At 39.5% G+C, this 13,364-nt stretch overlaps 1 protein-coding gene across 2 annotated transcripts in view; it reads left to right on the forward strand.

Moving 5' to 3' along the window:
• Positions 1-5,019: 5,019 nt before the first annotated feature.
• The window catches only part of SMC2 (structural maintenance of chromosomes 2), a 51,047-nt gene continuing 42,702 nt past the window's right edge, over positions 5,020-13,364 (forward strand). Inside the window, exons 1-5 of one of the 2 annotated variants that reach the window (XM_061426380.1) lie at positions 5,020-5,380; positions 6,800-7,018; positions 7,642-7,791; positions 9,732-9,854; positions 10,455-10,493. In XM_061426380.1, coding sequence (XP_061282364.1) covers positions 6,851-7,018; positions 7,642-7,791; positions 9,732-9,854; positions 10,455-10,493 — 480 coding nt within the window. In that variant the 5' untranslated portion in view covers positions 5,020-5,380; positions 6,800-6,850. The other variant, XM_061426379.1, reaches the window with a different exon arrangement.

Below are 13,364 nucleotides of genomic sequence, written 5' to 3' on the forward strand. Positions count from 1 at the left end.
GGTGCTTGGTTTATAGTAGTGAACAACAAATGACAAGGTAATCTAAGGAAGAAGTTACAGGACCTGAGTCCTAGGAAAGTAGATGGAGAATAAATTACAAAAGGCCAGGCATGCCATCTTAGAGAGGTTAGAATTAATTCTATAGGCAATTTTCACCAAGAGTTTATACAGAGTAAAGAGATGTCATATTTCTGATATAGAAACATATATTTTGTAGGACATTTAGAAAGAGCAGAGACTGGTGGCTAATAAGTATTGCTGAGGTAGAAATTTAAGTAGGAATTTGAATAATGTAACAGAGAGAGAAAACACTGGTTACTGAAGGGGCAGATCTTGTGGAAAATATCTAAGAGTGATATCTAGTACGAACTGAGCTGGTAATAAAAGGAAACCAACTGAAAGACGGTCAAGCAGATGTGTGTGGACTTGAAGTAAAAAGTAGTAAGGGACCACTGTGAAGGGGAGAACGATGAAATGAGAACGGTATTTGAGAAAGAGGAGTGAATAATCCTCCCCGTAAAGGAAGGGCTGTGGCAAAGCAGAAGAGCAATGAGATGAGTAGCTTTGGCTGGTAACCAGTGTGGAAGTCATAAAAGCCAAAGAGAACAGGAAACACTGAAATAAGAAATACAAAATAAGTACCAAGAGACTGGATTTTATGAGTAGTGCATGAAAATATTTTCTTAAGAGCCGATACCAGACATCTTTCTCTGTTTTCTAGGAAAAGCTCATTTGAATGTGGAATTGAAAATCTGAAAGTAAGGTTCAGCAGGAGCAAAACAAAGATCACTGATGTGCTTCATGAAAGGTAAGTGGAAGGGCCTCCTCTAACCTAGTTGACTGAAATTCTCTTCATAAAAAAGTCATAGAACTACTTAAAATATAACTATTGTCATACAAACCATATACTATGCACAGTAACAAAACCCAGAAAATTCAAAATGCCAGAAACAAACTGAAAATGTCAAGAGCAGGCACTGACAGGCAGCCTTCCAACATTTATTTTATACTTGGCTATAGTGCTCAGGGGGCTTCCCATGTGGCTTTCCCTGTGGCTCAGTGGTAAAAAATCATCTTCCTATGCAGGAGACACAAGAGGTGTGGGTTCAATCCCTGGGTTGGGAAGATCCCCTGGAGAAAAGAATGGCAACCCACTCCAGTATTCTTGCCTGGGAAATCCTATGATCAGAGAAGCCTGGTGGGTACAATCTATGGGGTCTCAAAAGTCAGACACAACTGAATGATTAAACAACAGCAATAGGGCTCAGGAGCCAGTGGCTGGGTTCTGAGGTACAAGCAGTAGCCCTTGAGCTTCAGTGAGCCAGAGGAGCTGGAACTAGGCCCTTATATGAAACCTGCAGCCTTAAGATCTGCCAGTCATTTCGATTGGAAAAGCTCCACATACTAGACTCTGGAAGAGGTAAGAAGGTTTGTTTTTTTGTTTGGAGCTTTGCATAGGGGGATAAAACAAAAGCTACTTGTGATAAATTAAAACCACAGACCTGCAACAGACATGAATTTATAATATCTGTATAATTCAGGAACCACAAACTGAGAAACAATTATTTACAAATGTTCCCAGATCTTTAAGAGCCAAAGAACCCTGGCAGAAACAAATGTGTAAGTGCTCTGAAGGGACCCTTTCACAACTTGGGACATAAGAGACTCCCATAAACCAAACAACCCCATCCAAGAACAGCACCACAGGAGGAAACAAATCACTATGAGTAAGAGTCAGCAACTGTTGCAGAGTTAGGAACTCAAAAGCTTGAAATAGTAGAAGTACCTAAAAAAGAAGATAAAGATATTTAACTTGACTAAGAAGGCAAAATAATAGAAATCAGAAGGAAAATACAAGCAGATTTCACAAGGAACCAAACAGAACGCGTAGTACTGAAGACAGTGTGCTCAGCTGAATCTGCCTCTGCGGCCCATGGACCGTAGCACGCCAGGCTGCTCTGTCCATGGTATTTTCTAGGTGAGAATACTAGAGTGGGTCACCACCCTCTACTCCAGAGGATCTTCCCAACTCAGGGACTGAACCCGCATTTCTCTTGTCTCCTGCATTGGCAGGTGGATTCTTTACCACTGGCACCACCTGGTAAGCCCAGTGAAAACAACATTGTCATTGAAATGAAAATAAATGTGTCTAGGTGAAAGAATATAATCACCTCCTTTTTTAGTCATTTTAAATTATGCTCAGCTGGCATTCTTTCCAAGCTTGCACATTGGTTTTATTTGGTGTATTCAAAATGTGCTGCTACTCAATACAACTTTGCAATATGAACTTCAGTTCTTCCCACTGAACCCAAAATTTAATCTCTCAACAAAATGAACCAAACTTTCATTATTTCTGCAATGAAGGTTAAAATTATCCCCGCCCCATTTCTGTCCTAAATTCCAGCAAAAGAGGATTGACTGTTACATAGAATTTTGTAGGACTCCAAAATTAGAAAAGTGAGGCTTTGGGAAGTGGGTCCCTCTCAATGCCCTGGAAGAGAAGATCAAGTCTTTTTCCTAGGTCCTGTTTTATTTATCGCTGGTACTACTGCCTTCTACATAAGGACAAAGACTCCACCTGCCCACCAGTGTTCAAGCTAATTTAGTTTTGGTTGTGCTGGGTCTTCATTGCTGCATGCCAGCCTTCTCTAGTTGCGGTGAGTGCAGGCTACTCTCTAGTTGTGGTGCATAGGCTTCTCATTGTGGTGGCTGCTCCTGTTGCAGGGCACAGGTCTACTGTGCGCAGGCTTCAGTAGTTGCGGCACATGGGCTCAGTAGTTGTGATGCATGGATTAGTCACCCTATGGCATGAGGAATCTTCCAGGACCAGGGACCAAACCTGTATCCCCTGCATTGACAGGCAGATTCTTAACCACTGGACCATAGGGAAGTATTCAAATGCTTTTGATTCACGGTGATGAAACAAGAACAGTGCTCTATTTATACTGTATCTACCCTATACTCCATGGGCTTGAGTTTGAACAAACTCTGGGTTTGGAAAGACACGGAAGCCTGGTGTGCTGCAGTCCACAGGACTGCAAAGAGTTTGACACTATTTAGCAACTGAACAGGGAGAAGGCAATGGCACCCCACTCCAGTACTCTTGCTGGGAAAATCCCATGGACGGAGGAGCCTGGTAGGCTGAAGTCCATGGGGTTGCTAAGAGTCGGACAAGACTGCTCGCCTTCACTTTCACTTTTCACTTTCATGCATTGGAGGAGGAAATGGCAACCCACTCCAGTGTTCTTGCCTGGAGAATCCCAGGGACGGCGGGGCCTGGTGGGCTGCCATTTATGGGGTCGCACAGAGTCGGACATGGCTGAAGCGACTTAGCAGCAGCAGCAACTGAACAACAACCCTATAGTCTATCTTTACTTCCATTCCTAATCTCTCCACATTAGAGGGGTTTTAGTGGCTTCATGCCTTGGTGTTCACTTCTCTATGGTGATCTCAGGGGCCAGTTTTAACACCAAGTTCATCTGTACTAACTGCAATTCGTTAGCGCTTTGGATATGCTCTAAGACTAAAACTGCTGTAGACCTCTCCTTCTATAGGCAATTTTCCCTATAATAATTACTTTTAGTGGAAGTAGTTAGATATATCTATGTGTATAACTACCCAGAAGTCCTTACACAGCATAAGTGCATTTGTGTGTATTTTTTCATCCACTTGACTTAAAAAATATCAGCTGGTTATTAATTTATTAAAATAGTGCAAAGGGTAACAATGTCTGTCCTAACACTTACATTTTCACCCCAAAGAACTATTTATTTCACAACTTTATAAAATTCACATTTGGGTCTGTTGGCAAATTAAAATTCTTCATTCTCAAAGAGATGAAATGAGGAGGACACAGTTGAAAAGAAATGTATTTAAGACTGAAGAGAATCAATACAATGAAGAGCTGTGACGTACAGGGGATGAAGGAATCACCATAGACAAAGCTAAGTGTTAGTCATTCAGTAGTGTCCCACTCTTTGCAACCCCATGGACTGTAGCCTGCCACGCTCCTCTGTCCATGTGATTTCCCAGGCAAGAATACTGAAGTGGGGAGCCATTCCCTTCTCTAGGAAATCTTTCCAATCCAGGGATCAAACCCTGGTCTCCTGCCTTGCAGGGACATTCTTTACTATCTCAACCACCATGAAATAGCAACAAGGCAAAAATAACTGGGTGACTAAATGTTGTTAGGCCTGTAACGACTGACTTACCTAAGTGGGTGAGATAAGAGTAAATAATTTTTCTTATACAAACAGAAAATCCCCACAAAACTTTTAATTCTCCCAAGTAGAAAAGATTTTCAAATCAATGGTTCATTCTTGGTAGCCTGACTGGTGTCCAATACTGCAAAGTCAATTGAGGCCAAGAAAGCAACTTGAAATATATAACCTAAAATAGCATGCTGGCCGCATCATCTCTTTTACACATCACCTAGGGAAAGCACTATAGAGCACTATGAAGCTATGTCCTTCCTAACTCATTAGTATCAACATGCTTAACTGTGAGTAAACTGCCTGTTTTTTTGTTTTTTTTTTTTTAAGAAAAATACACACTGATAACAGCTTCTGTTATTACTAGCACTGGAGTCTGTACACGAAGAGAAGTAAACATACTAGCTCAGGAGCAAGACCGCGTGGAAACAAACCTCAGCTTCCCGGCTCACTACTTGGAATAAGTTGCTTAACCTGTGACTCAGTTTGCTCATTTGTAAAATGAGAACAATAACACGGATTTCATAGGGTTGCTAAGATTTTAACAAGCGCCTGAAACGCAACCTGGCACCCGAAATCAATAAATATCAGCTGTTATAAGGTGTTTCCCCTAAAATTCTCTGAAATTGTTAGTTCTGCTATTGCTTATCATTCTACAGCTTTTCAGAAAAACGAGGGGAACTCCTATTCGTCCAGCCTCTACTATCAGCCCCACTCAACTTCTCCCGCGGGCGCTGCACAACTCTGGTGACAGCCTTATCGGCCCTTTGGGACAGGAAACCCGAGCCCGCCAGGGTCCTTCGCCGGCGAGGGGCGGAGCCAGAACGCGATCCACAGTCCTCAGAAGTTCGTTCGGCGCCGCCCCAGCCGCAACAAGGTGTAGCTTCCATTTAGAGGACCCTGGCCCAGCCCAGAGGGATTCTGAGGCAGAACGAGGAGACCGACACGAAGCCATCCTGCTTCCGGTACTTGGAGACCACAGAGGCCTGCCCCACTGAATCCCGCCGGGCCTGAGAGGAGGCGGGGCTTCCCGGGCGCGATGACGGCCAGACCCGGCCTGCGGCAGGGCGGGGCCGGCGAGCGCGAGGCCCCCAGGCTGAGGTGCGGGGCTGCCCGAGGTGTGCCGGATACCGAGCTCAACAATTGCCGCCAGCTTCTTTAGTCCTCAGGTCCGACCCGTCGCTTTTCCTGAGCCGCCCTCTTTTCGACCTTCTTTTCTATCTCTTTGTCCCTTTAACTGCTTGATGGAAGAGAAAAATGGAACTTTTAAGTCAGGCATCTCTGAGGCACCAGCCAATGGAATAGGTAGTGGAGGTGGGGTCCTGTGCTCGCGCCGAAATTCAAAGGCAAAAATAGTTCCGCTTCGGTGCCGCGCGCGGGGCAAATGTAGGAGTAGCTTTGGTGGCTTTCGCCTCTTAGCGCCCGAAGCTGGGCAAGACTGGCGCACTCTCTGCCCTAGTGACTAGGAAGAGCTTCGGCTGCGCCTCAAGCCCAGGCGACCTGACGCAGCGGCGAGGCAGGTGCGTGCGCGCGGCCGGTTGGGCCTAGCCGGGCATTCTTGGCGGGAAATGGGCGTCGGGGGCTGGGGAGCAGAGTAGCAAGGAACTTCAGAGTAAATTTAGTCCTAAAGGGATTCGTAGCAGAATGGCTAGTTCCTGTCCAGCCTTGGAGTAGGGCGAGCAAGGGTTGACAGAAAGGCCTGGTGGGGCGAGGGAAGAGCCTGACTAAAAGCAAAAACCTTCAGCTGTTTATCTGGGGTATATCTACTGATGCTTAAACACTTACAGACCACCCGCCCATCCCGCGCCTTCGAGTCAGGCAGCATTCCGGCATACAACGGTGAACGTAGAAGAGCTACGAAGATTACATTATGGTAAGTTGGGTAGAGCAATAAATAAGTACTGATTAGTGTCAGCTTTAAGTCCGTGAAGGAAAAAGCAGAGGGAGGGAATGGGTAGAGGGTATTTTTTTTATATACGAGAGTATGTGACTTTTGAGTAAAGACGTGAGTGATATAAAGGAGAGTGAGCCATATCAGTGTCCGGGATAAGTGCATTCTCGGCAAAGGGGATGCGATGGTAAATGATCAGTAATCTGTTAGCTGGAGTATGATAACGGTGGAAGATTATAAGCCTGGTGAAGTAGGTGGTTGGCTTCCAGGTTCAATTAACTTCTGCGTACGTGCGTGCTGAGTCACTTTAGTCGTGTCTGACTCTTGGCGACCCCATGGACTGTAGCTCACTAGGGTCCTCTGTCCATGGGATTCTCCAGGAAAGAACCCTGGAGTGGGTTGCCCTGCCCTCCTCCAGGGGATCTTCCCGACCTAGGGATGGAACCCACATCTCCCGTGGCTCCTGCATTGCAAGAGATTTCCTTTATCGCTGAGCCACCGGGAAGCCCAGTTAACTTCTAAATAGAGGCTAATTCTTGTATATTTTTAAGTTAAAGAAAGATACCTTTACATCAGAGGAAATAGCTTAGCAAGTGGCTGTTTTATTTCTATTGCGCTGTCATTCTTATGGTCTAGTCTATATATTATGATTCCAGTTTTACATTCCACTTATGCGTTGTTTTTCTGTTTTGTACAGAACTGCTTTGTGGCTTGATTTCTAGCAGACCTGTCCAAGTCAGTAGTGAAAATGCACATTAAGTCAGTCATTCTTGAGGGATTCAAGTCCTATGCTCAGAGGACTGAAGTCAATGGCTTTGACCCTCTGTTCAATGCTATCACTGGTTTAAATGGTAGTGGAAAATCCAACATATTGGACTCCATCTGCTTTTTGCTGGGCATCTCCAACCTGTCTCAGGTAAAGTGTAAACTTTCTGATTTATGTGAATTTAAGTTTGAGGAACCTCAAGGGAATTTTTGCACTTGGAGAGTACCAGTATTACCAATATTCTCTTCATTTGCATTTTTATGTGAATTATCTTCTACCTCACTGCAGTCCTTTAAAGGTAGGTATTATTACTCCATATTTTAGGTGAGAACGTAGAAACTTAGAGTTGCTTAAGGTTAATCCTCTAAAGATGTTTGAAGCAACACTGAAACTCACACATTCTCATTCCAGAGTTTGTATACTTTCCACCTGCACCCACCCTCATTATAATGTCTTTTTAGGATCTACTATTGGAATTGAATGGATAGTGAAATTTTTAGACACTGTCTTTCCATAAATTTTTCAAATGAGCTCTTGTTAAGAAATGAGTAGAAAACAGTTTAGCTCAGGATTAAAAAAGTCCTATGGAGAGAGAGGCCCATTTCAGGTCGATGTCCATTTTCTTTGCTTTCCTTGTCTATGAATACCACTACCTGTTCTTGACTTATTAATGGATACTACATGGGTGGTTTTCCAACAGCAAGAAAGCTATTTTTAGTGCTATTTTGTGCAGTACTGAGTTTTGTAACTGATAAACTTTTCCTTTATTTTAGGTTCGGGCTTCTAACTTACAAGATTTAGTTTACAAAAACGGGCAAGCTGGTATTACAAAAGCCTTGGTGTCAATCACCTTTGATAATTCTGACAAAAAGCAGAGTCCTTTAGGATTTGAGGTTCATGATGAAATTACAGTAACAAGGCAGGTGAGTGACTACTAAATATTTGGTTACCTAAAAACTTGTCTCGTGCATTTTGGCAATACGATTACTGGAAAATTGATAAGCAAAACTGATGGATCAAATACTGACTAGATTCCGTAAGAATATCTTGTTTTGCTTAAGCAAATTCCACCATTTACCAAGTGGATTGAAAGGGATGTGAAATCCATCCGTACAAACACTCAGCCACACTTATTTAAACCATAAACCATGCACTTGAGTCTCTCTCTGCTGGAACACCTGTAGTTCTTGGGATTTCACTGTTTTCTGAGGTAACCCATTTTATGTTTGGAAATTAGAAAGTTAGTCTTATAAATTGAGCCATACCATAGTGTTTTTTTCAAGTTTTACACATAAATCCTAGTTATCTTGAGAGCACCAAGAGAACATGTAATTTATTCTTTATTTCAGTATATCTATGTTCTTCTGTAAATCTGTTTTCTAAGCTAAATTCTCTAGGTCTTTCAATTGATATTTAGTTGTTTCTAGGTCTTCCACTTGTCTCATCACATGGAATGCAAATTTGCTCCAGTTTTATTTATACATGCACACATACACACATACATATTTTAATGGTTGGCACTTCAAATTGCATGTACCAGAACTGGTCTGGCTGGGACAGGATTAAGCAGAATTGTCACTTCTTTCATTTTAAGTACTCTACTTCTATTTTTCTCAATATGATGTTGAAGAGTTCATGATATATTATGAACTCATATCCGATTTACTTAAAATCACTCTTAAGTTGTTCATGTTATTACTTAGCCATATACTGCCATTTCTGCATCTAAGCAGGTTCTTGAAATCAGTGGAGGACCTTAACATTTGTCCCTTAAAATCTTTTTATCTTATTATAATCAGACCGTGTTTTTAGTTTGTCAGTTTTATCTTTAAAAATTCTGTTAATTCTCATTTACTCTTCATCTTAGCATTATGTAGCTTATAGATTTCCATCTCTATGTTAATGAAAACTCTGGTTGAAAAAAAAAAAAAAGATTGACTAGATTGGGACAAAATCCTGTTCTCTGTCTTTCAACATCTATCGAATAATTACCTTTCAGGATTTTAAGAAAATCTGCTACTAGTCTACTCAAAATTCCTGTCTTCTTGTGGTCCATATGACTGTTTCTTCACCAGAATTTTGTTATAAAAACTTCCTCGAATTTCTTTAGGATATATTAGGATTGTTGTTCAAATATTAAGAACTGATCTACTACCCTAATACTGTCAGGAAAAGAAGTGAATTCATATTTATTTAATATTTATTAAGTGCTTGATGTGTGCTGGGCATTCTCAAATGCATTGGGAAATACAGATAGAAAGAATGAGAAACAAATCTTGTCTTTAAGGACCTCAGCAAATGGATGAGGCAGTCATACCTCCAAAATGACGATGTACATGCTGTGGTAGACAGAACAAGCTGATATCTAGTATAAGTTGTTCTTATTAAACCCACGCTGCAGTTCCATGATTATTCTTTTTCTTTCAAATATTCATAAGGCTTATCTTTTATTAATCATTTTAGAGTCTTAACAAGAATTGTTACTAAAACTGTGTGTCTTTTGTTTTTGGTATTTGACTCCTTTGGAAATCAAAAAGTGGAGGAAGATGGGTCAGCCTCTGAGTATGGAAAGTTGTAGAAGAGGGTGATCAGGGATAGAAGCTACATTCTATACATCCTTGGAAACATAAAGGTGGAAGGCACCTTAAAGACCTAGTCCACTGCATGGGAGGTTAGGAGGCCCTAGATTAGAAGCCAGTCTCACATTGTTTTTGACCATGTTATACTTTCTTCACTATTTATCCTAGATTCGTTTGATTTATCATTAGTTGGAAAAAACAAAAGATAATGTATTTGGGAATTTATCATCTTAGCTCAAGATATGTGTGTTCATTTATGTCTTTTAAAATTATTTCCTTTGCAGGTAGTTATTGGTGGCAGAAATAAATATTTAATCAATGGAGTAAATGCAAACAATACCAGAGTATACGATCTCTTCTGTTCTGTTGGCCTTAATGTTAACAACCCTCACTTTCTCATCATGCAGGTATTTTGTTTGTGGACTTTATATCTTTCATAATAGTTTTGGCATCTTTTTTTTAACTTACAAGAGAAATACATCTCTTTGGATTTTTCATTTTTTTAATTTGCTGTTAGGCTGATGTTTGGGCACCTGTTAATAAATGTGGGTTAGTTATTTGTACTTACGTGTTCTGGTATATTGCATACATTTGAATTTTGAAGAATATCTGGAATTAATTTTCTTTGACTTATCTTGGAGGGCCATTGTTCTAAAAAGTCAAGAGATGTTCAGTAATTATGCCAACATTTATTTACATGCTTACCCATTTTAGAGTTGGAGACTTACAGGTCATTCCCTGTCTCAGAAATAACAGTCTTGAGTTGTCTTTGTATTATTTATGTAACTTATATCACTAGTAAGAAAGTAGCAAAACTCTAGAATTATAAGCTACCCTTGTTCTCAAATCTTAAAAAAGAAACATCTTTTCATGTAGGTGGGAGAAATAACTGCCCAAAGATTGGTGTATTAGGATATAACAGCTTTAGTACAGATAAACATGTATGCCTTTAGGTTATTCTTTCTGAATTTATTGTTATTACAGTAAGTTTGTCATTTTATTTTCAGGGCCGAATTACCAAAGTGATGAATATGAAACCTCCAGAGGTAAGAGCACTCTTTAAGCACCGTAAAAATAGTAATTGTAGATATTGCCTTAATGTTTTAGGTAATCAATTTTTAAACATAATTTTTCCATTATTAAAATTTTGGGGAACATTTATTTAAGAATGATTAGTGGAGAAAATAATTTTGTTTTTTAATATTTGACACCATGCCCTAGTTTTTTTAAGTGATATGATGTAAACTTTCAGAGCCTTAGTTTCCTCATCCATAATCTGAAGTCCATAACCTTTACCTCAAAATCTGTTCTGAGGATTAAATCAGAATCTTTAAAAGAAGCAAAAGGAAAGTCCTAGGACCTTGTTAAGCAGTTGTTTTTTTTTTTTTATTGAGATATAATTGATAAAGTAGTTTCAGGTGTACACCAAAAAGATTTGATATATATACAATATTCAGTATATGTGTATATCACAAAATGATCACCACAGTTTAGTCAACATTGATCACTGTATCAATGTGATACATTGATGTGATCATCTTTCAGAATTTTTTTTGAAGATGAGAACTTTTAAATTATACTCTCTACAATTTTCAAATATGCAGTTAAGTATTATCAACTGTAGTCACCATGCCATACATCACATCCCCAGGACCTTTTATTTTATAACTGGCACTTTTAACGTTTGCTCACCACCTATCCCCCACCTCTGTCAGATTAGAAAACTAATCTGTTTTCTGTATCTATGAGTTCAGTTTTGGGTTTGTTTTTTTTTTTTTTTTAAGATCCTACTTGTAAGTGAAATTATACTGTATTATCTTTCTGTCAGACTTATTTCACTTAGCATAATGCCCGTGTGTTCTATCCATGCTGTTGCAAATGGCAGGATTTCCTTTTTGTATGTGTAAATAACATTCGATTTAATTTATATATATATATATATATTATATTCTTTATCCATTCATCCATCAGCAGACACTTAGGTTGATTCCATGTTTTTACTGTAACAAATGATGTTGCAGTTAACACGGAAGTGCAGAAAGCTTTTCAAATTAGTGTCTTTGGTTCCGTCAGATAAATGTCCTGAAGTGGAATTATTGGATCATATGGTAGTTCTATTTTGAATTTTTTGAGGAACCTCCATGCTATTTCCCATAATGGATACATCAGTTTACAGTCCCACAGACAGCATACAAGTTTTCCCTTTTCTCCACATATTCACCAGTCTTTGTTATTTTTTATCTTTTTGATAAAAGCCACTCCAACAGGTGATGTCTCATTGTGGTTTTGATTTGTATTTGCCTGATTTGTATTTGTGGATGGTTTCCTTTCCTATGCAGAAGCTTTTTAGTTTGATGTAGTCCTGCTTGTTTATTTTTGGTTTTAGTGCCTTTTCTTTTGGTATCAAATCCAAAAAAAAAATCATCACTAACACAGATGTCGGGAGCTTACCACTTACTTTTTTTCTAGGAGTTTTACGTGCCCATACAGTATTAAAAGAAATTTTGGTTCTAAAGTAGCTTTTCTCAGCTGGTGTTCCATGTCAGAGTTAAACCCTATAGGAAGAGATTTGAGTGAAATTAATTCATTAGATATAATGGATTGCTTAAGACATTAAGACTTTTGTTTTGGAGCCCCGTTGAGAAGAGTTGCTATGAAGGAATAAATGTTTTGTATCAGAACAAAGGCTCTTTTGGTATTTTTATCTATGGAGAAGAACTAAAAAGACGACTGATAATTGATGATATTAGTCTGGTTTAACCACAGGTCACACTTACTTTCTTCAGATAACATCTTAAGGGAAACTTCTCATTCAAAATCTGCCCAATATATGGAAATCAAACTGGTTTTCAGAGAAATAATCCTCTTGAGGTAGGGATTGATAGTGATTAGAAGCTTCTGATAAAGGAATGCTAAAAAATTATCCTTATAAAATTGTAATTAGTGTTTGCCTTTTTCAGTGTACTCACGTGAATTACTTCTCAATGACACTGAGATACTTTCAGTCCTCAGCAGATTAACAAAGAGAGGAACAGGGAAAACTAAATTACTTGCCCAAGTTCTCAAAGTATCTGCCACAGTTGGAATGGAAATGTTAGGCCATGCTTCATCCTTGTAGGAACAAAACAGCTAAAGTCTCACTTGGAACAGGTTTAAGTAGAAATTTATAAATTGAAATATTAGTTAGCTTTTACTTTCTTATATTTGAAGGAAAAGAGAAAGAAGGAATGAAAGGTTGCTGAATGAAAAAAGGCGGCTGGGATTCTTGGCCTCCGGAGGAGAATTCAATCCAGGGCGAGAGACGAGGCTTGATCGCTCAGAGCTTTGTGTGATAAAGTTTTATTAAAGTGTAAAGGAGATAGAGAAAGCTTCTGACATAGGCATCAGAAGGGGGCAGAAAGAGTACCCCACTTCTAGTCTTCAGCTGGATGTTATATAGACACTAGCAGTCTGTTAATGAAAGAAAGGAATGTCTTAAAACTCAGAATGGCACCAAGCCCCTCACCCATAAGATGCATTTTGGGATAATCTTGGCACCAAATGGTTCATCCTGGGCCATAAAATGATTAACTTGAATCTTGCAGAAGGACAGATTACCATACAAATAGTTACATTTACATAGGTTAGGGAAATAATATCTGAGTATAACATACTGGTTTGTCAAGTAGGTTCTGAGCCAAGAGGCGGAACCGACTTAAAGACAGAGTTTGGGGTAAGTGCATAGTACATTAGCATAGCTTAAGACAAACATTTCCATAAGAAAAATGCGTTGGTTATCTCAAGGTTTGAAACTAGTTAACTTCAGGTGAAACCAGGTGTCATTATGACAACACAGTATTTTAAGAGAAACCTTCTTTTAAATTTGTATAGAGAAGGAAAACAATATCGATAGTTTGTTTCCTCTTGCCAATTAAGAG

This window comes from Bos javanicus, chromosome 8 (genome assembly GCF_032452875.1).
Source record: "Bos javanicus breed banteng chromosome 8, ARS-OSU_banteng_1.0, whole genome shotgun sequence".
Classification (NCBI taxonomy): domain Eukaryota; kingdom Metazoa; phylum Chordata; class Mammalia; order Artiodactyla; family Bovidae; genus Bos; species Bos javanicus.